Source organism: Mugil cephalus, chromosome 5 (assembly GCF_022458985.1).
Source record: "Mugil cephalus isolate CIBA_MC_2020 chromosome 5, CIBA_Mcephalus_1.1, whole genome shotgun sequence".
NCBI lineage: Eukaryota > Metazoa > Chordata > Actinopteri > Mugiliformes > Mugilidae > Mugil > Mugil cephalus.
This window is the reverse complement of record NC_061774.1, coordinates 15,896,015-15,923,405: the sequence shown is the minus strand read 5'-3', so window position 1 is coordinate 15,923,405 and position 27,391 is coordinate 15,896,015. Positions and strand designations below refer to the sequence as shown.

The 27,391-nt window shown below is 45.6% G+C and overlaps 2 protein-coding genes and 1 long non-coding RNA gene across 3 annotated transcripts; 2 read left to right on the top strand and 1 right to left on the bottom strand.

Moving 5' to 3' along the window:
- The first annotated feature begins 224 nt into the window (after nucleotides 1–224).
- fhdc2 (FH2 domain containing 2) lies at nucleotides 225–15,602 on the top strand. The gene is made up of 12 exons (XM_047584611.1): nucleotides 225–6,580; nucleotides 7,597–8,183; nucleotides 8,561–8,622; nucleotides 10,201–10,303; nucleotides 10,562–10,647; nucleotides 10,837–10,937; nucleotides 11,118–11,188; nucleotides 11,425–11,532; nucleotides 11,936–12,006; nucleotides 12,506–12,623; nucleotides 12,725–12,889; nucleotides 12,999–15,602. Exons 2-12 carry the CDS (start codon nucleotides 7,725–7,727, stop codon nucleotides 14,910–14,912), a joined length of 3,258 nt encoding a protein of 1,085 aa, XP_047440567.1. The 5' UTR covers nucleotides 225–6,580; nucleotides 7,597–7,724; the 3' UTR covers nucleotides 14,913–15,602.
- LOC125007795 lies at nucleotides 11,027–26,492 on the bottom strand. Its single transcript, XR_007112800.1, has 4 exons — nucleotides 26,395–26,492; nucleotides 25,599–25,705; nucleotides 11,406–11,553; nucleotides 11,027–11,224 (listed from the first exon to the last, which is right to left on the bottom strand). It is a non-coding gene; the product is annotated as an uncharacterized LOC125007795 (long non-coding RNA).
- rhogd (ras homolog gene family, member Gd) lies at nucleotides 16,744–20,504 on the top strand. Its single transcript, XM_047584612.1, has 2 exons — nucleotides 16,744–16,843; nucleotides 17,462–20,504. Exon 2 carries the CDS (start codon nucleotides 17,491–17,493, stop codon nucleotides 18,064–18,066), a length of 576 nt encoding a protein of 191 aa, XP_047440568.1. The 5' UTR covers nucleotides 16,744–16,843; nucleotides 17,462–17,490; the 3' UTR covers nucleotides 18,067–20,504.
- Nucleotides 26,493–27,391: the final 899 nt, after the last annotated feature.

Sequence of the window (27,391 nt, the reverse complement as noted above, 5' to 3'; positions counted from 1 at the left end):
TTGTGTTTTCACAATAAAACAGAGGTCCTAATTTCCTTTTTTTTTCTTTTTTTAAGCCATTTGCAACATTTATTTGTTGGAGGTCATTAAGTAAGAAAGTAACATGTGTGGATTCTGATTAAATGAATGAAGTCTTCATTTCCCAGCGAAATGCGATTTGGTCTTCTGATGATGTGGCTGAACAATAAAATACAACAATACACAACAATAAAAATAAGGAATATGTTATTTATTATACATATATATATATATTTATGCATTGACATTGTCGGCACCAAATACACGATTGGACAAAGGATAAAACTGTCCACATAGACAAGTGTACTGTATACATTGTCTCTTTCTGAATCTGTGCAATCCCCTGTTTACTATCTGCTGCTGTCAGAAAAATGCATTTGATAAATAGGGGCGTGTTTCCTTCGAAGAATGGGTTTTGTGTGTTTTGGCGTGTAATGTCTTGCGTGTCAAGGGCACATTGGCCATTACAGCGACACACACACACAGGTTAGACCTTTGGCTTGACATTATGTAAATCTGAACCACTTTCATGTCTTTTATAGCGGCGGCGTCAAGTGCACAAACACATCAGTACAAACTGAGTCATGACGTGAGGAATACGGACGTCAGGTCCAACAGGGCGTGGGTAATTAAATCTGCTGTAACAATATGAGTTGTAGAATTACATAAAGAAGCGCTTCCAGAATGTTTTGAGTTGTTTTTATACCCATTGCTTTCTACTCTGTCATCTATATTTTGGCCTTTTAGTAGGTTCTTTAGATCCCCTTCAGGAGCTTGAGTGGTTAATGAAGGCTCAAGAAGATTGATAGGAGGTAATAGTGAGTAATAACACTAATTGGTGGTAATCACAGCGCTTCTAAAGCGGTATATCAGTGTGGGTAAACAGGGGCCTAGTTCTTTTCAGTGGGCTCAGCCAGAGTGCTCTCTCTTTCTCACAGCAGAGCCTAGCAACAGTCTGTCCTTCCATTTTACTGGGTTTTGACCAAATAACTCAGCTGGTCACTCATCCCTTTGTTCCCTCTCTTTTCTGCCTCTGCCAAACATGCCAGATTCCATGTGTCAGAGAGAGAGGAAGGAAGGGAGAGAGGGCTTGCACATGATTTCCAGAAAGGGGAATAAACCCCATGCTGCCTTCTCATATATCTGACCCACATTAAGTCATTTCTCCCTCGTTCTGAGCCCGCTCCTTTAATTAATGGCTTTAGTGAAAGTGATGATGGTAGTTTTTTTGTCAGGGTTAAGGTGACCACATCTACTCCCAGAAATCGCTGGAGCGACAGTGAAGCGTGTCGTGTGTTTAATCAATCAGTATGCACGGCTCTATTTCTGTTTCCCATTTTATGCTAGGCTAAGCTAGCTGACGGGTATAATGCCTAATTGAAAGATAACATTCATCAAACGGTCCATTCATTATTTTTTTCCCCCACTGGCGTTTCCTCTCAGTTATTGCTTGTCGTGAACAACTCTTGCAGAGGTTCACCCATGATCACCATGATCAGATGAGCTGTCTCTTTGCCGCACAAAGGAGCAGCAGACCTGCAAGTTAGCGCTATCTGAACTCCTCACCAACGACTCCACCAATGTTGAACGCAGCCATGAGGACAAAGAAGATTGAAAAGAATGATCAGAATGTTCTCAATAAGCATAAAATATTCTTTAAACCACCACTAGGTTTATAGGGAACTTGTTAATTCATGTGACAATGGCATGCAATGATGATGTGTGCCCCAAATGACCGCTCCATCACGCAACAGCTCCAGCCTCTGAAGGCCCCCCACAACACAAGAAATTGGGCCTTGGCTCAGAGCTTCTGGGGCCCGAGGGTGCCTTGTTTTACCAACAGCTCGACGGCGGCAGAATAAGCCAGGGCGAATTGTTACGCAACAGTTTAGTGAGGATGAATAGGATTCGGCCCAGGTTCAGTGGATGCCAGTGGAAATGATGGGAAGAGAGTAGCAGCTAGGTTAATCCCAGAGGGAGTCCCCCTGGGACCTGGCCCTCACAGCTCCTCCATGTTTTCTTTTCAGCGTTAAATGTGTTTGTTGAATGTCTGTCAGAGACAGCGAAGCAGCAGAAAGTAGGAGGCTGGTTTCTGTGGGTTCAGCAGCAGAGCAGGGTGGTTAATCCCTGCAGCCCCCAACACAAGGGCCAGCCAAACCTCTAGGGGTCCCCCCCGCCTTTTCCTACTTTGCTAACCTCTCAGCTGCTAATCTTCTCTTAAGTTCTTCGTCTCCTCTCTGCTCCTCTCCTCCCTGCCAACATGGCCGCCCTCAGGCACCCAGCCAACAATCCTACTGTCTCTCTGTGGGTGACATCACTAGTTGGCACACGGAGGCAAGGGGGGAAATAATTAGGTTTAGATGCCTGAAGTAACTGTCTGTGTGTATATGTGAGTGAGGTGATGTAGAAGGGAATTCGCAAGGCCTTACTCAACAAGAAGCACGTAGATTGTTATGATCAGTAGAAAGGGAAAACAAAGACGAACAATGTTGTTTATCTGAAGGCTTAAATGGGATGGCTGTACGGAAAGAATAACTGGAGAAAAAGATAATAATTTATATTTAAAGTTGTGTTCAAGCAACAAAAAATAACAAATTTTGCCCTCTCTTACTTGTCAACTCTTGTGTTCAAAAATTTCTAAAATTCATTAGAGCCAGAACGTCACGTGTGGTCGGGTTTGGAGTTAACTGTGACGGTGGAGGCTGAAGAGCAGGAGGCCCTGCCTTAATAACTCACTATAGACTCCATACATGACCACCCCAGCAAGGCCCATCCGTTCACCGCTCTTCGCGCTATATACACACCCTACTTAGGGAGAAGCCTTTGTCTGAACGACGCGCTTTGTCAGCCTCTATTTAGTGGCTTCTTTACGACAGACTCAGCCCTTTGAATATTAACTGTGTGATCACTCTTGCCACACAAGCAGCCGCCCAGGACCCCCTATCAATGCAGCCCGGCTCCCCAGCACTCCCGCTTCAGGGCTTTGTGCCCGACCACGGATTGGTATACAGGCTCTTGCGGTCTCTCGTCAGCCAGCCTCTGGAGACATTTACTTTCCATTCCTCTTCTGACGTCATTTATGAATCTTTTGAGTCGTTTTACATACGGGGAGGCTTAAAACCAGGGGTTGAACATAAAAGCCTTTCATTTCACGAAAAAGAGACAAAGATAAGAAGAAAAGAAGAGGGTAGAAAGGGCCTTATTTGTCTTTCTATGTCACTGTGCTATTGTAAACCTCTAGTGAAGTGCGACTGTAGTTCTGGCTAGTGTAATGACCGTAGCAGCTGGGGCAGGAAGGCGACGGAGGGTGGGAGAGTCTACCCTGGTGTTTTTGCAGGCCAATAATCCCCTTTATTGAGTCTCAGGAAATCCTAATTGGAGTCGGAAGTGGCTCTAGTGGCCAGATGTGCTAAGACTAACAGAGTTAACCCAACCCCCGAGGACAACTGACCACAAGCACCTCGGTGTCCTTTTTCCACCCTGCTGAGTTTAGGTTGAGCACACAAACATGCAAGGCCTCTTGACCGCGAGCACATCCACGAAACTCTCCTCCAAGCCGACCGGAGGAATTCCGCTTTGTCAAGACCGAACGGACACGCTGGTGTGCACACATGCACCCAGTGTTAAAGTTTGCTGTGACAGTAGACAGGTTGGTAAACACAGCAAGGCATCAGCTGCGCACGGTCTATGAAAACACAGTGTGGCGCAGAGTTCAGCCGCCCCTCTTTGCCTGCTCTCACAGTCGATTAAGAGAATCCACAAAAAGTGTCGCTAGCGTTGCAAAAGCACATAGTGGGAATTCTTCCGCGATCGATGTGCAGAAAGCCAAAAAGTTCTGGCAAAAAGATGAAAGCGCCAAAACCGAAAGCTACTGCAGATAACTTTTCCTCAAGCTTGACTCACCGTCCTCCCCTTTCTGTTTCCATGATGGTTTGTATCATTGTCTAATGGCCTGTCTGTGAACCCTTAAAGTTACATTGCGCAGCCGCGTGCCTGCCTTTCTTTAAGTCTTTTAATATTTTGTATGAGCGCGGACGGATGTGTTCTAAGTTCTCATGTACAAAGCACTCACTTGCGACTTAATATCAGCGCACACTGGCACTTGCGTGTGAGCGAATTTAGGAAAATAGAGCAAGAAACTGAGATTGTTTATGTGTTGTCTGTCTCTTGCTGTCTTTCCTTATCAGACGGTCTCACCAAAGCCAGAGATGCTTGTCAAAGCGTTCTGGATAACTGCACGTGATCTGAGCGCAGCTGAAAACCGACAAAGATCAGAGGAACCTGGATTTGATTTAGGAATACCCTCCCAGACCTACTGTCCCGGTCTAGAATCAGACCCAGGTGCACGTTTTTTCCCCATACATACATACATACACACATTACGCGTGTAATACTCCCGCAGAGCTCCAGTCACACTGACCTATTTACTCCATGGAAATGGCTAAGACCCAGGAGGCAGACCAGACTCAGCAGAGGCTGAGTAACACGAAGCCCCCATACTGTGATATCAATAGTTTCACATGGAAAAGTTTTACAGCCACTTTTACACACTATATAAATGGGGCATCTGGGCAAAAAATCTATCGTATTGATTTCTCTACTTCCGGATTCGTTTCTGCAGCGTGAAAAACCAGTTGGAGTTGAGGTCACTGATTTAAATCACCATTGCACAAGCACTAAAATAACTTTTGCATGTGTGAGGTCTCGCGATTATTTAATTTTTCTGCAAGGGCTTCCATGCACCTGTAATACATAATGTGCGTAAATGTTAGAGGAGGAGGGAGCTAATAGCCCTCACCCCTGTGCAACCCCTCTGGGACTTCAAAGCGAGATTAAGAAGGAGAGAGGGCGAAGGGCTAACACTTGCTGCTTGGCTGCAACTACCCCACTGAACCTAAGGGCTGAGCTGCGGGGTAGTTGGCACTGGGATCTCATGCGTTAAGCCTTATTTATCCATTCAGGAAAAAAAGGGCAGGCAGCTTCGTTAAGACATCAAATGAAAAGCCACACTTGACAGTCAACTAGCGCCGAGAGGTTTCCGTGGATGATTTCAGTCCATGCAGTGCAGCTGAGCCCAAATGCATAGACTCTCTCTCTCTCTCCCTCTCATACTGACGCACACAAATGTTACACATGAACACCCTCATGCGCATTCATTCACCACAGAATGGATCAAGAGAAGCCCATGCACTGGAGCTCACTGTTATGCAAAATGGACCAACCAGCTGGGAGTGGGCTGGTACACATCACAGACTGTTTTGTTTCCTCGCAATTTAACTGTCTTGGTAAAAGAAGTGAATGATGCCAAGTTAACTCCTCACTATTCATTTACCACGGTCACCGTGTCCGTGTTGCCTGGATGCTGGCATAATATGCGGAATTGTGCAGGGTTGATCGGGCCCTCCGCGGACTATAAAGCTGCCGTCTCTCAACAGTGGCATTTCCTTGTATTCTGAGAAGTGCACTGTACTCTGAAAAGTGAGTGACTGAATAGAAAGTGAAGTTTCCTGAGAGAGGTTTATTCTGGCACGGTACACTATAACATGCCCTGCTGCTCAGGCGCAACAATAGCCAGGATTTTGGGGTCATAACCTCCTAATTACTGCAACCCCCGAAGTGATGACGACCGACTGTCAGCGTGGCCTGTGAGAGGGGCTACCTGAGCCGGACTCAGGAGCCACCAGGTGACATGAGCCAGGGAGTGCTCCGGCACCTCAGATGAAAGGTCTGTGTTATGGGTCTACGACCAAGCACCTGGGCCATTTCAGCACCCTAGAGGGACTTCTAGCCTCTTAGCTTTCACCTATGCATTGCTCTCAGGGCAGGGAAGACATGCAGACATTATTTCCCATGTCCGATAGCCATCTACCCTCTCTCGCTCTCAGGTTCTCAAAAGCAGAATCCTCATGATCAAGGCCTTCTGCACTAATCACAGATTAGAGTCCTGCCTACCATGATGATTAGCCTGAAACAGACACTAATCAAGTTGTCCGCGCAGCTCCTGACAGTTGACAAGCTTTCACGCGTAATCTTATCTGCACAAACATTGTTGTTAAACCACTATATGAGATATCGACCGATTGAAACATTTTTATTTTTTTCAAAGATCAAGGAGACATGGCGCATTAAAGCTTTGAGCTATTGATTTTAATGTTGATCTTAACACTTTTATTTAATCTTTTGTCAGCGCGACTCAGATTAGCGTTCAGCTCCATTATTACATCTTTAAAGGCGAGATGCGGAGCAAAGATCGAGCGCACTCCCACCTGAAAGCTCTAAATCCGCCCATGGGAAAACTGGGAGGATACAATAAAGGCATATCAGCGTGGGGGCGCGCGCTTGCGCGTTCGCGTTGAGCTGTGTTGAAGTTTCTCTGTTGAGTTGAGGAAGACAAGAGAGTGCAGCGAGTGGAGCTGAAACATGTCACAGGGGTTCAAGTAGATAGCTTCTGCAAACAACAAAGTATGGACTACATTTCTGGAAGTTTTTCTGCTGGATATAACCGATAGTTCGTGGTGTTTTCAGACGCACCTTCCTGGACAAGTGTGCCCGTCAACTGCAGGTAAGGGGGACCAAAAAAAGAAAGAAAGCAAAAGAAAGACTTTAACCTAAATCACAGTCTCAAATTCATTCAATTTATTTTTAATGTAATGCTAAACTTAAATTATTATAAACTGTTTACATTAAACCAAATAGCACCGTGGAAGAAAAATACATCCTGTGAGGCTTTTTAAACATTTATTGAAAAAAAAAAGTGATGCGTCTTTGCTTTTTATTTTTTTTTCCTTCTAACTCACTTTCCCCTAACTTTTCATCCTTCTCATGAGCGCTTAGCCAAGTAACATTTTCCCCAAGATACAAATCTCATGAAATGACTGAGGCTGAGATCATCAGCGCCGGTCTTTGCAGCGCGCTCCTGCGGCGCTGCGTGGAACAGCCTGGCAATCAGGCGCATCCCCCTCAAATGTTCCCCAAGTGTTGGGACCCGCTCAGAAAACGCGAGCGCCGTCGCCAAATGCGAAACCGCTCGGTGATTAGAGTTTACCCAGACCCAGCCTCTGAGTCATTCCCAAACACACTGCTAATCCCACTTTAAACCTGCTGGTGCAAGTGTGTTCAACCCGTTTTTCCGACATAACCGGGGAGGAATATTAAAAGTTATGCAGACCGTCTATTTCTCGGCTTTGCGGTTGACTGTGCCTCTTGCCGAGCCTGTGTGACGTCTCAATGTTTTCTAATTAGAAGGGAAAAGGCATGGTGGAGGTGTGTGCGCATGCACTGAGGTGAATCTGAACAGGATGGGACAAGCTGTTCAAACACCCCACAGAGGGGGAGAGCTCATCTTGCCCAGCTAGTACTTTCCCAAAAACGCCTTGAACTTCCACAGAAAGTTGAACTAGAGGTTAGACTTTCAGCTCAAACTGCTTGTTAGATCACCGGATTTATTGAAGTCATGGTAATGAAAGGAGAAGTGAGGCCAGAGGTCACACAAGCTCAGGTGAAGCCGCGTCCTGTAGAAAAACTCTGGAATAACACCAGTGTGCGTGATAATATTTTCTTTGTTGTTCTGTTTCCTAGGCTGGAGTTATTGATTGACCTTTGAACTACAGCTCACTGGATACTTTGCGAAGACGTCACTGGCTGAGCGAGTGAGCAGAGCCTGTTTGTCCGCTGTCACCCCTCCCTCCTACAACCAGGCAGCCTCTATGCACATCAACCTGACTGTGGTCATCAAGGAATCCCGTGCCTTTCATGGAACACTGCCTGCCCATCCCTCCACTGTCCCAGACACTGTGGAAGTGACAGCCATGGAGCCACGTCTGGTGCTGGTCACCCCTCCGCCGCCTGCCTTAGCGCCCCCGCCGCCGCCGCCCCCTCCTCCCCCACCCCCACTCGCGTCCTCCTCGCCCTTCAGCCGGGCGGATAGCGCCCGCCGGAGCCGCTTGCGGAAGCTGAACTGGGAGCGCATTCCCAAAGAGAAGGTGGAGGGGAGGAAGAGCGTGTGGAGTGGGGCGGCGCCAGGCGAGGAGGAGTTCCCCATAGACCTCCACTCTCTGGATGAACTGTTCGGCCAGAGGGACAGCAAGCCGAGGGACAGACCCAGCACCCTGAGGCGGCAGTCCGCTCTGCTGCGCTGCAGGTCCCCCCAGGATACAGCGGTAGAGGTCAGTTCGCCAGGATGGCAGAGATATTTGGCCCCCGTTCAGATCTGGTACTAACATGCGTCCCGGGTATTCTGATCACAAGTTGTACGCCCCGCGTACGCGGCGTACGTGCCGAGGATTAAAATGCATCACCACAAGCGTCTCAAGAGACCGCTTGAGACTGAATCTCCGTTCTGTTCTCTGTATGCAAATAAACACAACTAATTGCCAATGTCGTCTGGCTTGGATCCTGTCCTCGGCACATCTTAGGTGTGTTCACACCTTTGCTCCAGGCTGGCCACTTATGATTAACCGTGGCACATGTTAATACCAGGTCTGAACAGGCCCTTCAACTTGATCTTTGCTTGCCCTTACATGTGCTCCTTGCCTCCTCGCAGATCTCCTTATTGGACTCCAAACGCAGTATGAACATTGGAATATTTCTACGCCAGTTCAAGATGTAAGCTTTATAATTGTTTTTTTAAATTATTTTTCTCAATTTGTTGACATTTCATAGACTCTCAATCATTAATTGTGAAACTAGTTCAGACGTATAAATGGAAATTATAGTTAAAACCTTATCCTTAACAGCCTAGCATTAGCCTTTGTGTCTTCCTTTGCTTGCCCCCCCTAAATCCAAACTGAAAGTAAAGGCAGGAAACACAAATGTGTACAAATGTGCCCAGGGGAGCAGTACTTCACTTAAAATACTGGCGCGAGGAGCCATATGTCAAGGGCGGACGTGTGTCTGTGTCCGAAGTGCGTGGTTTCTTCAGGAAAGGGGGTGTCGAGGAGTGGACGGGGTGTATTTCAGGGGAGGGAGCACCCTGAGCAGCTGGGCTGGTTCTTGAGTAAGTGGCTGGGTATAACCTTTAGAGTCAGAGCTGACACCTGCTGATGCCCTTAAAGAGCGTCTAATCTTAAAGCCAGTCCCCCCCTCCCCCCTCCCCTGCAGAGAGAGACCCCACATGTGGCTTGTCATATTCATCCATCCTTGGAAGCCTCTTTAGCATGTTTGCCTGGCTCAAACAAAGCTGCACTTGCGTTAAAGAATAGGGCTGTTTTATAAGCACATTAACATGCCGCTTAACATCTGAAATATCTCCGGTTTAACGTCGGGAACCACGACAGATGCGCGCAGCGTTTCGTCACAGACGTTCATCCATACAGATAAAGGGCAAAAGGGTGTTATTGTCATGCCTCCATGAGACTCTCAACTGAAGAGCGTTGCTTCTCTCGGCTAGATTTGTCGAGACTTGTAGGGAAAGCTTTTACGTGAAAGGACGCTCTTCTGTGCACAAACAATGGTCTGGAGCGTATTTGCCCCCTATTTGTTCTGCGGAGAGACAGACGTGCCGTTCGAGCGCGGGCGCAGTTTAAACAAAATCCACTGTTCTGTCAGCGTCTAGCAGTAGCTCACTTTGTGCTGTTATAGGCATTCTGTGTGTCATTGGGAGCAATTAGCCGAGAAGTGTTTCCGTATTGTCAGGGAGCACTTTAGAAAGTGATTCACTCGTCGGCTACTTTAGATGTCTTCGGCCGTTGGTGTCAAATAACACGTCACGCATGTGGCGGCGGAGCTATGAGTAAGGAGATTTTGTTTGGACATAAAGGCGTCCCGGCGTGAGCGCGTGCGATGGGTTGTGCGCCGAAAGGGACAATAAGGGAGAGGATAATTGAAAACTGCCGGAATAAAGGACAGATGTGTCACCCTGAGAAAGTAAGCCACGGGTCATGCGGTCGGCCTGTTTGTGGCCTCCTTTCCACCTTAACATCTCGGGACCCCGCAGACATCTCCCGTGTGTGTCTGCCTCTTATTTGTCCAGTGGATATGCTGCCTTTTGTCGCCAGTGTGGCGTCAAACCCCCTCCCCTCCCCGAGACGCTGATAAGAACGGGATAAGCTCTGTTATTTCACGATGATTGCAAAACTGAAACTGATAACAACCATGCAGGATGGTGATTTTGTACCGTTTGTCATTCCGAAAAGGCCGCTGCTTTTAAAATGAGATTATACCCGAATGCCTATATTTCCACAGGCCTGCTAAGGAGATTGTTGAGGACATCAGACAGGGCGTCGGAGACCGCTTCGGAGCAGAAAAGCTCGCGGAGCTCTGCAAATTGCTGCCTGACAATGAGGAGGTAAAGTGCCCTTTCCTGCATACAAACAGAGACGAGCTCCTTCCTCTTCCCACCTCCCCTCTCTTACTCATCATCTGGCTCTGGTTAGGATGATCAAAAGTTTGCCATTACACCACGTCGTATGATGTGGTCTGTTTCCAGACGCGGGCCACGCTGAGAGATATTGGGATTGACTCTTAACGACATGTCGGCTTTCGTATCCCAGATTTTGTTTTTGTCTAAGCTTCCTTTCACGTTTTGCTGTTTATTCCCTCTCAGGAGTCTCGCCTGAGGAGGTTCAGTGGGGACCGGAGCTTGCTGGGAGAGCCCGATCTTTTCCTGCTGCTGCTGGTGGAAGTCCCCAGGTACTCCTCCTCTCCTCTCAGTTAAAAAAAAAAAAAAAACTCTCATATTTTTAGTCCTCCTACATACTTTACTTTGCGACGGCATGTTTGTCCAACCGATGACTGATGATCTGGAGTGCCTTCTTGTCTCTGTCATCACTCACCCCTTTTCCATTCACCAATCCGTCCCCCTCTCTCCTCCTTCGCTAGCTTTCGGCTGCGTCTGGATGCCATGATCCTGCAACAAGAGTTTGACCCTGCTGTGACCTCTCTGTGTGTGGCAGCCAGATGTCTGACAGAGGCGGCCAGAGGTAAACTAACAGCAGGGAGTTGTGTACTCCGCCGCTATAAAGATCTGGGTCCGCAATGCCCTTTAGAAATACTCTTTTGTAGTTAAGCGTTGTGATTTAAGCAGTTTAAGCGATGCTATCTGCGTGCACATTTTTACTCGATAATAACAATATGAAATCTCTTTTCTTTTACTCTTCCAGAACTGCTGAGCTGTCCAGAGCTGCACTCCATCCTAAGATTGGTGCTGAAGGCAGGGAACTATATGAATGCTGTGAGTGCCCCTTTTGTTTTATTTCTTTCCTGTGACCTGAAAAACAAAACAAAAACACAATTCATCTTTTATCCGTGCACAATGCAGCAGTGATCTGGGTGTGTGTGTGTGTGTGCTGGGGCATCACCATGACTGTGCACCTGGGTTTTGAATCGTTTGTTTAAAGTTGTCACATGTTGTGTGTGTGTGCGTGTGTGTGTGTGTGTGTTATTCTGACCTTGCTCTTGGCTTCTCAGGGTGGCTATGCGGGGAATGCTGCTGGTTTTCGAATTTCATCACTACTCAAGCTGGCGGACACCAAAGCCAACAAGCCGGGCATGAATTTGCTGCATTACGTTGCTATGGTAAGATCTGGAATTGAGATGCTGTAAAAAAAATAAATAAATAAATAACACCAGATACCTGCTGAAGGGAAAAAAATCAGCAGTGATAAGTTGTTTAAACATAGAAAATCCTAATTAAGTATGTTATTTTTATATCCATTTTAAACATACCATTTATTCACACCATTTAAACACATAACATGTGTTTAATGCATAAATGTTTTTTTTGTTTTTTGTTTTTGGGAAAAGCTGGGTCTTTTTGCAAGGTTTTTGCAAAGAAAAAATAGTTTCAGGCCATAAACGACAAAGAACAGTAGCTGTGGAAGACCCTCGAAACAGACCATATGATTTTGTCGCCGCAAACTTTGTGCATTGCTTCTTCTGAAGACAATAGCTGGATAATCATTTGTATTTGTCTCCACAGGAAGCTGTGAAAAAGGACCAGAGTTTACTGTCATTTCCCAGCCAACTAGGCCATGTTGGCTCCGCCTCCAGGTCAGCCTCTTCCCAAAACTCGAATCCTTTCCAATTATGCAGTGATTGAGTCTAAGGGAATACACAAGCCGTACTCAATAACAACGAACCCTCCAACTGTCTGGTAGCATTAAGTAAAATTGGTGCATTTCGCATCGGGCCGAGAAGCCCGGCTGTCAACAATAGCTGGCTGCCTCAGTGAAAGTGGGTTATGGCAACACTGATACTTCAAGGCAGTATTTGAGCTGCTTGGGCGTTGTACTGTTACTTTCTTTGATTCTCTGCTGAGACATGGGACTGAAGAATGGCTATCTTTATGAGAATCCTCATTCAACCTCCTTGCCACTGCAGGTTTCCAAGAATTTAAGCAAAAAAAAAAAAAAAAACCCTATCCCAGCTCATGTTCAGTCATCCATTGCCCGATTCCAGTTATGGAACCTCTCTTCAAACGTATTACACAGCTGTTTCTGCACAGGTAGTCTTATAATTATGTCTAACGTGTCCTCTCCTTCTCTCCAAGGTTGTCTGAGGAGTCTGTGCTGGATGACTTATCCAAGTTAAAAAGCAGAGTGGCATCTCTTAAGGATAACACGCAGACTCAGGCAGAGATTTGGCAGCAAACACAACTTTTTCTAGAGGTATGCAACATTTTGTTTGTGGTTTAATACACCAGATAATCTCTTTATTTCAAGGATGGAAAACGGGACAATGAAATATATGTGTGTCCGTGTGTGTGCAGATGGCTGAGAAGCGCCTGAACGAGGCAGACGACGAGGTGGAGGGTATGAGGATGTCGAGTGAGGCTCTGGTGGAGTTCTTCTGCGAAGATGACGGCACTTTCAAACTAGAGGAGGCCTGCAGGGTCTTCCATTTGTTTTGCCATCGCTTCCAAAAAGCCGTCCAGGTTAGACACAGCCGACCAAAACAAAAAATCACATTGTTGTAGAAGCCATTGAAGAAATTGAGCTCTGCGTTAAGAATCCAAGAAAATGATCAGTTCCCCTGTTTTATAGGAAAATGCCGAACGGGAACAGAAGGAGCAGAAACGTTTGGAACGTCAGCGTGAGATCGGAGAAAAGCGCCGCTCTCTGGCAATTTGTACGGGACTGGACCTGGCCCTGAGCCATGCCAAGGAACATGAGAGTCAGGACAACCGAGATGAGCTGGAGAAACTTCTGGAGAAGAATTTGACCCACACTTGGAGTCGTCGTAGTCTTAGAAGGTCGGATTCCCACAGATACTCTGACCACCCCCTGCGCAGCGACACCCAGCCCCACAACTCCGCCATGCTCAAGAGATTTCCTGAGCTGGGCAGCAGCCCGACATCGACCAGTTATCACTCAAACAGCTCCTCTGACCATGAGAACACTGCTGTGCTTTGCAGCTCACCTGAGACTGATGACACATGTTCCCCCATCGACCAAGAACCTGTTCTGGACAGAGGGAGCAGGGCTCAGCACGGCCCAGAAACAAACCTGAGCATGAAAGCAGTTCAAGACTCGCACATTGCAAAATTCAGTCATTCCCAGCACGGAAATAGCTTCAGAGTGAAGCAACATGGGCCTGATAGCCTTTCTTACATGCACCAACCAAAGGCAACAGGACTTGAGAAAGAAGCAGAATTTTCACATGGTGAACACATGGCTACGAACAGTTCCAGTACACACTCTGTTGCTAATAATACAGACACACCAGCCCAGTGTGTTAAAAGCCAGGCCTCCACTTACAGGTTTGGCAAAACAGTGACAGATGGTAATAGTCCTCTTCTTCAGAGTAAATCTGATGGCTCTTGTGTCACTGAAGTTGAACAGACTGTTCATACGAGTGGAATACCTTCTCATAGGGGGACTGAGATGCTGAAGTACCAGAGATCTGAGACCAAATCACAGTCATCTGTAAATGCTCCAGATGAAGTCCACATGCAGCCTCAGAGGAGAGACTCACCTTCCACTAAAACAAGGGCTGCTACGCCTTTAACAAAACAGACGGGCACAGAAAGTGTGTCTACACCTGTAGAGGAGAACTGGATGCCGTCCAGTCTGCCAGAGTTCAGCCAGTCACAGCCAGAGGAGGAGCCTGACTTGCCGAGTGCTGAGAGGGAGACTGGAAGGTCATACTCCCGCGTGGGGGAAACGCTGGAGTGCCACACTCTGGTGAAAGGCCTCCGATCCTACGAGGCCTTGTCGCCCCCAGCCTCCCCACTCCCACTCCCACGACCCGCACCGAGCCTCTGCTCCAAGTGGAGGAAAGAGAGAGAGGTCGACCTTCGAGGGGGGACAACTCAAGGGTCTCCAGCGTCCAAGGAGGAGACCCGGGCCATGAAGATCCCCGTGCGCAGTGGGATAGGGGCCAAGAGGGGACTTGTGTCACGTGCAGGTCCTTCCAATGCAACAGGCATCCCCAGGGTGCGCTCTAAAACAGAGCCTTCGAACGCAGCCTCAGTCGCCACGAATCCGCCCAATCCTACACGGCTGTCTGTTACTCGAAACATATCGATGCGCTTGTCTCCTATCACCAGGCCACCTGTTGCAGAGGTGAAACGAAGCAACAGCGCACGGGAGAGAACAAGCGAGACACAGACTCCTGGAAAGTCCACTCTGACCCACAGGCCTTCAGGCAGATCCGTCGCCGAGAAGGTTTCCGGCAGCGCCCAGCCGGCCTTCATCAGAGGAGTGCCTGTCCGTGTGTCCAAACGACTCGCCCCAAACTCTGAGACTCAGACCCCGTCCCAGCCTCGCAATGCCCACAGCCCATCCTCCGCCACAGCCAAGACGATACGAACGGCCGTCATATCGGCCGCCCGGAATAAAAGTGCCAAGACACCAGGCGCAGGCTCCTCTCCCGCCGGCTCTAAAATCCCCTCAGCCTCACGGATACCTGGTTCCAAAATGCCTCGAGCTGCTGCAGCTCAGCCGCTGTGGAAGTGATGATGGAGGGGATTAAGTTCCTGGCCAGTTTGCTCAAACGTCTCCTAGATTCCTGGTCTTATCCCTCAACGGGAGTTTATCTAAATGCAACTTTTGTGAAATTTCTATGTATGGCTAAGTGTTTAGGTTTTGTGTGTGTAAAAGGAAGATGCACTAGGAGCTTTGGGGATCTCTAGTGTTTCACGTAAGAGTATGATAGTGGATCCTCTACAATCTACCTCTTTTACACCCATTTGTGTCCTTTGCAGGCAATAGGACAGAAAAAGAAGATGTGTCTTACAATAACTGCTCACGTGTAGAAAAAAAAAATTCACATTTGTAAAAGGCCACCAGGTGAACACCACACTGTGTTAAGCATTGGAGGAAAAAATGTCTGTTTTATTTTAGGAACTTGTCCAAATGTCGTGTGAGTCTTTTGTGATCATTGTGTTCTCGGACATGTTTGTCTTGCAGTCCGAACTGAACGCGGTACAATGCTGAACTGTTCATCCTCTTGTTGAGAGGCCTCACCATTTTGATGCACTTTACAATCTGAAGAAGGCGCAGTAAGGGGGTGCCTACTGTAATTTTTTGTCATTTTCTTTTATTTTATATTAAGATTCTATAACTTAATTGAATAGCATTTGTTGTTATTCGCTGTATTATGTGGATTTGTAAATAAGAGAAGATGAATAAAGAAAGTGCTGTGAATAGTAGTCTTGTCTATGTGTTCCAAGGTCTCCAGTCTTCCACATCAACAGCTGCCCCTGCTGTCTTCTTGTCACCCATATTTTTCCTCTCCCTCTCTTCTGAGCTCTCTCTTGCTGCATCTCTTGACACAGTCATCCCCAATCCTGTCAGTGCTTGTTGTCATGGAAATGCTTCAGACGTCCCAGGGAATCTCCTGGCAAAATAGTGGGGTGCAAGGGTTGGGGAGGAGGGTGACTGTGGGTGTAGGGTCCCAGTGGGAATTCTCTCTTTATAGGCTGCAGTGACGCCAGAACCTCTTGGGAAAAGCAATAAACTGGTGCCTCTTTGTGTTCTTGAGTGTCCAGTTGTTGGTCAGCGCTGGCCTTTTAACCTGCCTGAGTCTAAAGAGGTGACATCATCAACAGGTCTCCAGGGATGTGTCTAAAGAGAGCCCCCTTTTAGCAGCCTTCATGTTTTCTGCATCGGCCTGAAAGCGTCGGGCGAGGGAGAAGAATGACTTGTCTGAAGGTGAATAAGTGATATATGAGCTTTTAGACCAGTGCCAAAGACAGGATGAGGTCCAAAAGACAGGAGACCGGATTGTTTATGACCCCTTTCTATGTGCGCACACAGTGACACATTGACATTTAATGACCAGGATAGAGCAAGTTCAAGAGAAAGGTTGACGTAGCAGCAGATTTATAGACTATAGGAGCAGCCTCACTACAATGAGATTGACTGGAAGTGTTATTTTACTAAAGTGTTATTTAGGAAGTTGGTCATTTTTATTTCAGAACAGAGGGATTTCCAACATATCCCCCCTTTTGAAAAGTTGTAACAGTCTCTTATTGCAGGACATAATTCAAATATTTGTGTTGTACCGTTGATTGCAGGGGGGAAAAAAATCAAGATTATTGGCACTGATTTTCCCGCTATACTGGAAAATGAGTCAGGAAGCGGTCTGGTAACATGTTTGCTCTTGCCCTTTATTTTTCTTTTTTTTTTTATTATTATCGATAGATAGAGAGATAACATATACACTGTGTGTGTGTCTTTCAACACGGGACACGTGAGTTACAAAGTCCCAAACAGAAAAACAGCTTAACAATGCCATCTAGCGTCGCACAAGCGTCGCAACAAAATGAAACTACAACTACCAGTTTGCACCTCTTCCGTACGTCGGTTTTTACGTAATGGACAGCTCCCCGGATGCGGCTGTGATTGACTACACCAGGCAAAAAGAGATCGAAAGCCGAGTGGCGGTAAGTCACAAAGTCCTTCAAATTTCACTATTTCAGCAAATAATTACGTCTGGGGCGCGCGTTAGAATAGACTTGATTTTTTCGAGCAAGGTGTATGCCGCTATGTGGTCTGAAACATAGCTTTTTATTCAGTGATTTGCAAATAAATGCCCAGCTTGTTTGCTAACTAGCTAGCTTGTAGCCACCAAATGCGCTAGTTCCTTAGCGTGAAACTAGCCTGTGGGGGAACGCCTAGTGTTTATAGATGAGCAACTCGAAGTAATAAACGACTGGTAAAAAACAAAAAAGACGCCTCAGCTTCACTTATTCTACGTTGTTAAAGGACTTTCAAGACTTTGTTTATGAGTGAACGGTTTGAGTTGAAGCCTACTTATTAACCGTAACGAACGCTACGCCTACAAGCTAACTTTGGGCGACGGTTAGCTCGCTTGCTAACTGGGTGGAAAGTTGCATAGCTTTCAAAAACTACTGTCGTGTAGTCACAGGCCACCAGTTTTACCTTCGTCATTTACAGCTAAATGGGCACTCTCTTTATCAGTGGCAATGTACTACTTGGTATTACTGAGTGTGAAGTGTTGTATTTGTTGGTCACCCAGTTGTTTCCTCTCCTGTTGTCAGGTGCTGCAGCCCCAGTGGTCGTAGGCAGGATGCAGACCATAAAGTGCGTGGTGGTGGGAGATGGGGCAGTGGGTAAAACGTGCCTTCTCATCTCTTACACAACCAATGCCTTCCCAGAAGAGTACATCCCCACAGTGTTCGACAACTATAGCGCTCAGATGAGCGTGGATGGTCGCACCGTCAGCCTCAACTTGTGGGACACGGCAGGCCAGGAGGAGTATGATCGCCTGCGCACCCTTTCCTATCCCCAGACCAACGTCTTCATCATATGTTTTTCCATTGGTAGCCCCTCCTCCCATGCCAATGTAAGGCACAAGTGGCACCCCGAGGTGTCCCACCACTGCCCCAACGTGCCCATCCTGCTGGTGGGCACCAAGAAAGACCTGAGAGGTGACGCCGAAACGGTGAAGAAGTTAAAGGAGCAGGGTCTAGCCCCGACTACCCAGCAGCAGGGCAATGGCCTGGCCAAGCAGATCGAGGCTGTTAAGTATATGGAGTGTTCCGCGCTGCTCCAGGATGGCGTCAGGGAGGTGTTCGCTGAAGCTGTGAGGGCAGTGTTGTATCCAGTCACGAAAAAGAAACCCAAGAAGTGTGTGATCTTGTAATAAATGGTTCCCAGGTTTTGGACTGTGGAGAAGGATGATGGAGATCCACAGATGCAAAGGAAGGCTGATGAACAAAGGACGCCATCCCACTGCCTCCATACATATTCCTCCGGCAGTTTTCAGCTCCTCTGTTACTCTTCTCTTCTGTATTCATCTCCTGGAGGATCTCACTGTGTTGCCATCATCACCAAAGTGACTATGCCCAAATGGGGCGACAGGCCGTATCTCCTCTATTTTTCTTACTTTTTAACTTTTGATATTTACACATTTTCAATTTTACTTCTGTTCTAGATTTATAGCTCCTCTGCTTTGCCTTATAAAAATGCTGATCATGGTTGCCACAAGCCATAATAACTTCCAAACCAACCAATCAAGCTACCCTGTTTGACTGGAGAGAAGAGATCTGCCTTCGTTCAGGTGGAGAACTAATGACTACCTCAAATTCTCACCTAGGTTGCATCTCACGAGTCTCGAGCAATAATGCCATCAGAATGCTACGACTTTCCTATTTAGATGTAATGAACAGCCAAGTAAAAGGTGAACAAGTTTTTAATTTCAAGCAGCTTGAGTCCAGACAAGGTGTTATGACTCCTGGACAAATGCCAGTACTCCTTAACCAAATGCACAGATTAAAGGTTAAATTCCCTCGCTGCAATTCTCCTTGTGCTCAGTCTGGCATACGAGAGCTGCCTGGCAGGCTGCCCCTACCAGCCACTTGCACTGCTCTCTCATTTCCCCGCATGGAAGGGCCAATAGGCCTTTTGAAGATAAGCCGGACCCATTAAAAGCAACCGACCATTTGCCTTCTTCAGTAATAGAGGAGCAGGTGTCAGAAGGCCTGTGTTAATTTAACCCACACGGGTACACAATTTCTAAAACTGACATAGTCAGGAAGTCAGGTTGTAGTACAGCTCTCATCTGTCTACGTCTTAACTCTTGATGCTCACACTGAGCGCCATTAAAAAAAACATGCCTAAGAATTACCCTGTGACCGGGTAGGGTCAAGTAGTGGTGTTTTGTCTAATGATGGTGAATTTACTCTGTAAATGATTTTTTTTTTTTTTTTTTTTTTTTTTCCTCAGATGTTTTTAACCTTCAAATGCGGTTATGGCCAAAGTTGAATATATTTTTTTGTAATAGCCTATGTCTATGTGATCAGTAAGATGTATGTGTGCTGTAGTTAATACTCAGATTTGATAAACCAAAACTCCGTAGTGCTTCCCTTGTCAGTTACATTTTTGTCCTAGCAGGCTATGACCACTGCAGAATTGATTCAGTATAACATATAATACCGGAACATGTTCTAACTGGCTTACGCTAGGCTGTATACTCTTATCCTATATTGTCTTGATTAGGTGAATATTTCATCTTGGAAGAAACGGTGTCAGAGCTGCCTCGTTCACCATCTAACGGCAGTTTATCCACGTTATAGAAGGAGCCTTTTATTTGGTCAGGTGCCTTATCTAAACCAAAGACCATAGCAGCGCTCCTTTGTCAAACCCAACGGTTCTCATTGTAGTGCTGCAAGTGCCACGAGACAGTCAAAAAGTACAGGTCCCACCAACTCTGAGTTTTACTTTTGTAACGTTTCGAAGCCCTGTGCCTCAGTTCCTGCCAGTAAACACATTCTTCTTGCAGCATTTTTTTTTTTTTTTTTTTTAAAGTAAGACACAGGTGCTGAACTGACATCTTGCGCAGAAAGTCTGTGTGCATTTGTAAATGGAGCGACGGTGGCCCACAGCTCTTCAGATTGTGGTTTACATCCCTGCTCTGCATAGTGCAGTGAGGCACAGACACAACATGCACATAACGGTTAGCGAGAGCTGCGTTGGTGGAACGCGCTTTGCCACGACTGAAGATTTTTTATACATTTTTATAAGATATATTTTGTAATGACTGGTTGCTCATTTGTACTTTCAGCTGCCAGCAATAATAGCAACCCTTTTTACTATAGTTATTTACGGTCACGCTCTTGAGGGGAGTGTATAATAAGTCAAATTCGATTGTGGCCTGTGTAAAGGTTAGAATAACTGAAGCGCAACACAAGAGGTTTTTGCGAGACAACAGTGCTGTGGTTTGAGATCTGACAAAAGTGTGAAATTGTCCCGGATGGATGTGTGGAGGGTTGAATGTAAGTGCACAATAAGTAAAACTGTCATTATTTTTTATTTCATTTTATTATTATTTTTTTTTCCCGCCATGTCCCAAATTCACTCAGATGATGCTGTTAAAGTGGAACATACACCTGTGGGCCCTCTGTGTCTGTGTCCTGGAGCTGTATGCTACCGTGTGCGTGGTACTACGCTTTTACACTGGGAACTTGATTTGTAGAGATCTGTTTGTAATTGTTTTATAAATAACAAAAGCATATTTGTATAAATGAACTAACAGTGAAATGATTTTAAATTATGCCAAATAAAATGGTGGTTAAAACCAGACGGATATTATTTTGTTTTCTGTTGATTTGTTACATTACTGTGGTGAATATCACACACGTTCGGTACATTACTACACAGTAATGGGAATATTTTTGAACCACTGAGTCACACTCGGGTTTATACATTTACACAGCCACAGGAAACCACACTATATTCTTGTTACCTCTTTGTGCTGTAACAGTTCGTCTTTCTTTCACGTTAATGGTACGTCAGTTACCAGGCCCAAACACTAGATGGACACAGCCCTCCAGCTTTGCTTCACATCATCCAGAGCGAGCACCATTCTTCAATTCTTTCTTTTTTTTTTCCACCTCTCTCCTGTACATTTGGAGTTAATGGTCTATACCCATCGGGTTTTCAGAGCCATCAGTCAACTTAACAGACGCCAACAAGTTCAATCAGTTTCACAGCTTTAAAAACCCAGCGTGCTGCGTAGTATGAAAAATTCCCTTGACCTTTATGGGTGGGGGCGCTGACAAATGACAGATGTGTTGAACTCCACCAAAGGCTCATTACAACATCGCTGCAGCAACATTTAGAGCCTATTTCCTGCGCTGCGGTCGGCCTCTAAATGCTTTATAGCGAGGACAATGCAGAGTGTGTGTTTACATTCTGCCGGTGCCTGTGTTAGAGCAGGATGTGCTGCTGCAGTCCGGGGCGTAAAGGCGCACGGAGGGAAGCAGTGATTTGAGGCCTGGCTGAGTAGTGTGACTGCTAAACAGGATGGGAAAGAATGAGCCTGTTTGTTTCTGTCTCAGATAAGGCGGGAGGATTGATGAGACTTAAGTTGGTTAAGGTGATCCATTTTTAGGTGAGTGGATTGAAGCGGGCGTTTGATGTGGAGGGATGAGTTAGTCGGAACGTCCTCGAGACTTTCTAGGGTCGGCCGCCGTATTCAAGTGTGTTTGTTACGATTGAATGTTTGTGATAATTTCATGAATAAAGCAAATAATCTTTAACCTAATTTAGAAGTAATTGCATTTAACCATGACATATAAATATTTTTTCAGATTTCATAAAAATGTATTTCTACTGACAGATAATGACAAATCATTGCGTCTGTACTAGTTATATTTTCCAATTCAGCACACTTGTGGGAAATAGGTAAGTAAAAATACTCAAATACTGCCCACTACAGCTTTAGTTACTTTTTTTTTTAATATGAAGATTTAAGGCTGTGGAAAATACAGCAAACTTTTACAATCACAACATCGTATCGTTAAATAAGTAAAAAAAGCACTCACATTTCTTTTATATTAATTATATGGATGTGTTACGAGCGCCACCAAAGTCCATTTAAATTCTTTACCCCGGTTTAATATCAGTAACTGCTGATGATCCCATGTATCAGCAAAAAGAGAGAAAAAAAAAACTTATTTATCTACTGTCTCATTACATGAAGCATTATTTAGTTCAAAGTAGCTCCAACAGTATAATATGCTGCCTATACACTGATTCTAATCTAACTATGTCCTATATAGTAATATATCAATCAGGATGTTTGCTTATATACTTGAACCACTGTACATTTGACTGCTAATACATGTGTACGTAGGATTTTCCCTTGCAGGACCTTCACTGATAATAGAGTGTTTTCATATTGGTTCTTTTATTTAAAGACTATTCTAACATTTGCTCTTAATATATTCTGTGTATTTCGTTCGGAACATTATGACAATAATAATGGCTCTGCAAGGACACACATATACAATAATGTTGCCCTATCGCGCAAGCTGGGACGCTTACCCACACACCAGCTTGATATGAATGGCCTCTTTTGTCGCGTTGCCTTTATCTCAAAGTAAGACGGCACCGTTCTACATTACGTCACCTAATACAAATTAAAAAAAAATAATAATAAAAACGAACCCATTACTCCACATTCAAATGAGTCTGCGTGGATGACACCAAACAACACGAGCCTTCAGTTTACCACGCGCTTTAAGAGGCTTTTCATTCTGCTCAGTCACTCAACAAACCTCGCATCTGAACGTGGGAGCAGGAGGTGAAACTTTCTCTGTGTTCCATCTCCGCCTGTTTGACGGAAATGTGCAGCTGTGGCTAAGCCAGCAGATATCCTTTCTGTGAATCATCAGCGTGGAGCGAGTGGGAGTGATGGCCTCCGTCGGGACCTTGATCTCAGCTCAGTCTATTCCTCCACAATCTCCCGTGTTCCCTTCCTCCCTCTCACTGTCCGTTTGATGGTGCTCTAAAGCCGAAATGGCTGGGCAGCGCTATTCAGCGAAGGAAGTGGGGAGATTCCACTTCTTCTCCTTGTCTAAAGATGAAAAAGCGAAAGGCCTTGATCTAATACGCAGCCTGCAGCGAGAGCGAGACTGAGAAAGCTGCAGTTCTGCATTCAAATCAAACTGTTCCGGCAGAAGGAGAGGGAAAATGAGATTGCAGAAGAACACAGAGAGGATCGAAGGCCTATGGCTGTGTTCTCAACAAAGTATGACTCAGAGTGAAGGAGAAAGAGTGTGGTGCTGTGACTGTAATGGAAAGAAAACAAACAGAAATTAATGCAATAACAAATTTTGAATGTAAACAAAGGCAGGGAGGGAGGGTTGCGGGAGAAAACGTTGATGGAGAAATAAAGGAGAAATGTGACCTGAAACTGGACCTAAAGGCTAATGTACTGGTTTAAAATAATAGTTTGACATTTTGGCAAATGCCCGGATTCACTCTCTTGCTTGTGACAGAACATAGAAGACCTATATCACTTTAAATGACAGTGTTTGAGCGAATATAAAAAAAAATAGAAACAAACTCAGATATAGGGTTGTTAATGAACTGTGTGGACTTCATACTGCAACCTATGAAGGCCCTACAATGGTGTGGAAGCCCTAAGTAGCCTCGTGTTCACATATTATTTCTTCCGTTTCCCGTGTTAGTGAGTTAATTTCCTCTCTTTCCTCGAGATCTCAAGTTATTTATCTTGGGAGAACAAAGTTTTGCCTTTTCAAGATCTCAAATTGGAGAGACCTACATCATACGTAGACTGTGTCATTGTAGAAGCTCCAGGGCTGTGAGCAGCTCAGAAACAGGCAAATTTGCGCATAGGCAAATTAGCCCTACGTCATGTTCAGGAAATGGCGCGGGGGATTCCTGATGTGAACTGCACATGTGTTTATATGCAGCTTGTATAGCGATATGACTCACTTTTTATCGATCATGGCAGCACACTGGCAAGATCGTGCTGGCGATGTGAAACCACACCAAAGCCGGGTCGACCTGGGTCTGAAAATCCCACGTCAGCCTGGTATTTTCAATGTGAAAGCGGTATAATAATGTAGTAATAACAATTTAATAGCTTTAAGTGATAAGACTAACGTGTCTGAGCCACTTAGAAATAAAATGTGAATGCATGGCCACTTAAGGCTTCCGTACAATGGGGACATAGGCCAGGGACTTCATATAGAGTGAATTTTGTTATGTTTGGAAAGAGTGACAAGATTAGCTTAGCAACTGTTATTTTTAGATGACACATTTAGGCGCCATTGATATTCTCCTCCAACTGTTTGCATGAAAGCAAGTACGCATATTCTACAATAACGCCGAGCTATTCTTCAGTGTTTCTCTGGAGAAAGAGCAGAACCGACTGAAGGCCTGAACTATTATGGTAGTGTGAAGAGAGAAGCTAACAGAGGAGCTGCACAGGGAGGGGAAAAAGAACAGACTCCCAGGTCTCCTCAAGTATTAATTGTGTTGGTTTGCAGCTTGGAAGTTGGATACGGCCGTCCGTGAATCACCGAAGCAACAGCCTGGGAACAGAAAGTCCTCAAGTTCCCTCCTCGCATTGTTGCCCTTCTGTGTGCTTCTGAGAAAACAAACCGGGAATGAGACGGGGTCTGATTAGATGTCCCGCGCTATATGGCGGCCCATTGTTGACGCGCAATCCCTCTAAATCCACGAGAGGCTGTTCACACGCTGCCAATCAGTGATGTCTGTATCGGCGGGGGAGAGGCCAGATGGCAGGAGGTGCCGGAGCCAGTCAACTCTTGACACTTTTCTCATGCTCGCGCCACCGCAGGGTAGGAGTGATGAAGTGAGAAAAGGTGCAAAAAAAAGGGGATGGATTACTGAGGGACCTGCTGTGGTTGGATGGAAGTGAACGCAATCACCGAGCTGAGTTTGAACTTCGCAGTGCTTCCTTTACGAGCCATATGACAGACCACACACGGGGAGCCCTAGCCAATTACGAGCTATAACTTTTGTTTTATGCTCTGTCTGAGCTGTCATAACACGCACACAAAAAAAAGACCAGACAACACGAAAGCAAACACTGTTAAATCTAAACAAGCCACATTTCCACATTCCACTACTCTTCCGTCTGTCCTCCCTTTGTTATGCTTTGTGGTGTGCAGCAGCTAAAGCGAGAATCTGTCAGTGAGCGAGCAGAACCTTTTCACAAACTTGTCAATTCATGCAACGAGCGAAAGGTCACTTGGCAATACAGGCCGGCTGGTACTGAACCGGACCCAAACGGCTGCCAAGTCTGATTACTGCAAACCTGATGAGCTTGCAACCCTCGGGATGGATACAGTGGCCGGCAGGCACTGTTTCATTGCAACACCGTGCATATCAGCAACAGAGATTTAGTGGAACATCCTGTGCTGCCTTGCTCTCCTTCAGAGCGGGGCCTGCTTTGATCTCACCCATCTTGTCTCCGAGGAGCAGATTTAACCGCTCAAATCGAAGTAGATTGTGTGGCTTAACCAGGTGGGAAAAAGCTTTCTAGAGGAGAATGGGGCCATTTCTCTTCCTATCTGGACTTAGATTCTTTTCTGTGGCCAGTGGTAATCCCTTTTCACTACGGATCTCTAATCTTTGAAATCAAACGACTTTCTTCTCGTTTTCTTCTCTCGCTGCTTTGCTTTAAATTGTCCTGGTTTTGTTGTTATTGACACCGTTACATCACTGTCAGGCACTATAAGCTGTGAAGTAAAGAGTCCTTATGGTCCAAGTGTTAATCCAATTGTCTGTAGTCCCACGTGAGGAAAAGGGGATTGGGTTAACGGCGTGCATTTGTGTGTGTGTGTGTGTGTGTGTGTGTGCGTGTGTGTGTTTGTGTCTGAGATGTTTATGGATTACCGAAAGGTCAGCCTCGACTGTTGAGCCTCTTCTGGACAGCGAATCACGTCACTGGCGTAGGGACTGTTGTACTTGGCCCCCGATGCATAAACCTCACGGCCGGCACTCTGTGCAGCGTGGAAACAGGATTTCAACAAAAAGACCAAATGAAATACGATCTGCTGATTTAAAGAAGTAATTTCCCCTCGAGGGATAAAGTCTGACGTCTGATCGTGTGGAGAAACAGCGGCGAACACTTCGTCTGTGACTATCATTAGAGTCTGCTTAAGCAGCAATTAGGTAGCCAGCGAGGACTAATTCAGATAAAAAAAAAAAAGAGAGACTTTCCCGGGGGGGTAGCAGCTCTTCTCAAAGCAAGCAATGCGGGCTTGTTTTCTCCCCGCTTCCCCTTCCTTTGTTCTATCTCTTTGTTTCTGTCTCTGACAGAAATGTATGTATTTAATGCTTGCTCTATTCACTGTCTCTGTCCCGTTTTTAACTCGCAAACCCTCAGGATTCATACACGGGTGGGTAGATATTTTTATCCTCCTTATTAGAATTACACTCACATTCGGGAAGTTTTGGGTTGTCAGCACTGGCGGTGATGACTAACGAGAGAGCGCACCTGACAGAACAACGGTACGAACCTTATAAGCTGTTGTTGGCAAACGTCTGCCGATTGAGATGGTGTGATGTGACTGGAAGTTCCTGGACAGCTAATGGAACTTTTGGCAAGGTTGTTTTCTCAAATGATGTTTCCAAGATTAAGACTCCCTAAAGTGCTGAGGGAAAAATAGAAATGGACATCTTTACTTACTCAACAACTGGGGGAGGGGGGGGAATCCATCCGTTATTGAAGATCATGTAATGTGACCAGAAGAGCCAGAACAACTCTTAAATGGACTCTTAAACTAGGTTGGATTTATGTTTCTGTCAAATCCTTTGTACCTTATGTCATAAACTGATGTGCAACCCTCCTTCCCCCAAAGCTGTGATTGGTCTGAAATAGACTCTCAGGGGCTGGACAAGCGAACCATCTACTCAGATGTCTTCTCTTTTTTTTTTTTCTTTCTGTGTTGCAGCGATTTCGTTAAAAGTAACCGTTGTTCAACAGTTATTACAACAGTTCAAAAGGAAACTGTTTGAAGCACACAGAGAAGTGGACGACTTCACTCTTTTTTAGCGCCGTAATTACAGAACAATTTTGACACACCAGGTGCACCTATAAATGGTTGCAACAGCGTAGGCCATGATGAGCTGATGACTCCATGTAGATCTACTGCAGGACTTTAAACTACAGACCTACGTCTCACATCCACATCCACGTCTTCGAAGTGGCAATTAACCTTTTTTTCTTGCCACACGGTGTAAGACTACATGGATCTGATGCACATAAGCATATAAAACAAACCCACTGGATAACTCTATATCAAAATTTTTATGATAATAAAAATTTTTATGATAATAAAATTTAGATAACCAAGTAGATCTGCATTTCGTTATCAAAATCCCAACCATCACTTTGAACACCGTCTTGTATCCGTTTTGATTCTATTTAAAAATCCTGTCTCTTTGTGTGTGCGTGTTAATTGCTCGCTTTATACATCAATTTTTTTCAAGATTAGGAAAAGATCATGGCAATCAGCGCCTCCTGGGTTGTTATCTTTGTGCGCAGGTGGCTGAGTTGAGCTCAAGGTGCGTGTGCACATTAAGCTTGTTTGTAGACGGTCTATGTTCTCAGGGCTCCAGCTGATGGTTTGCTTTTATAGCATGTGTCGTACTTAGACCCACGGCTTTTTCTGTGACCATGGAAA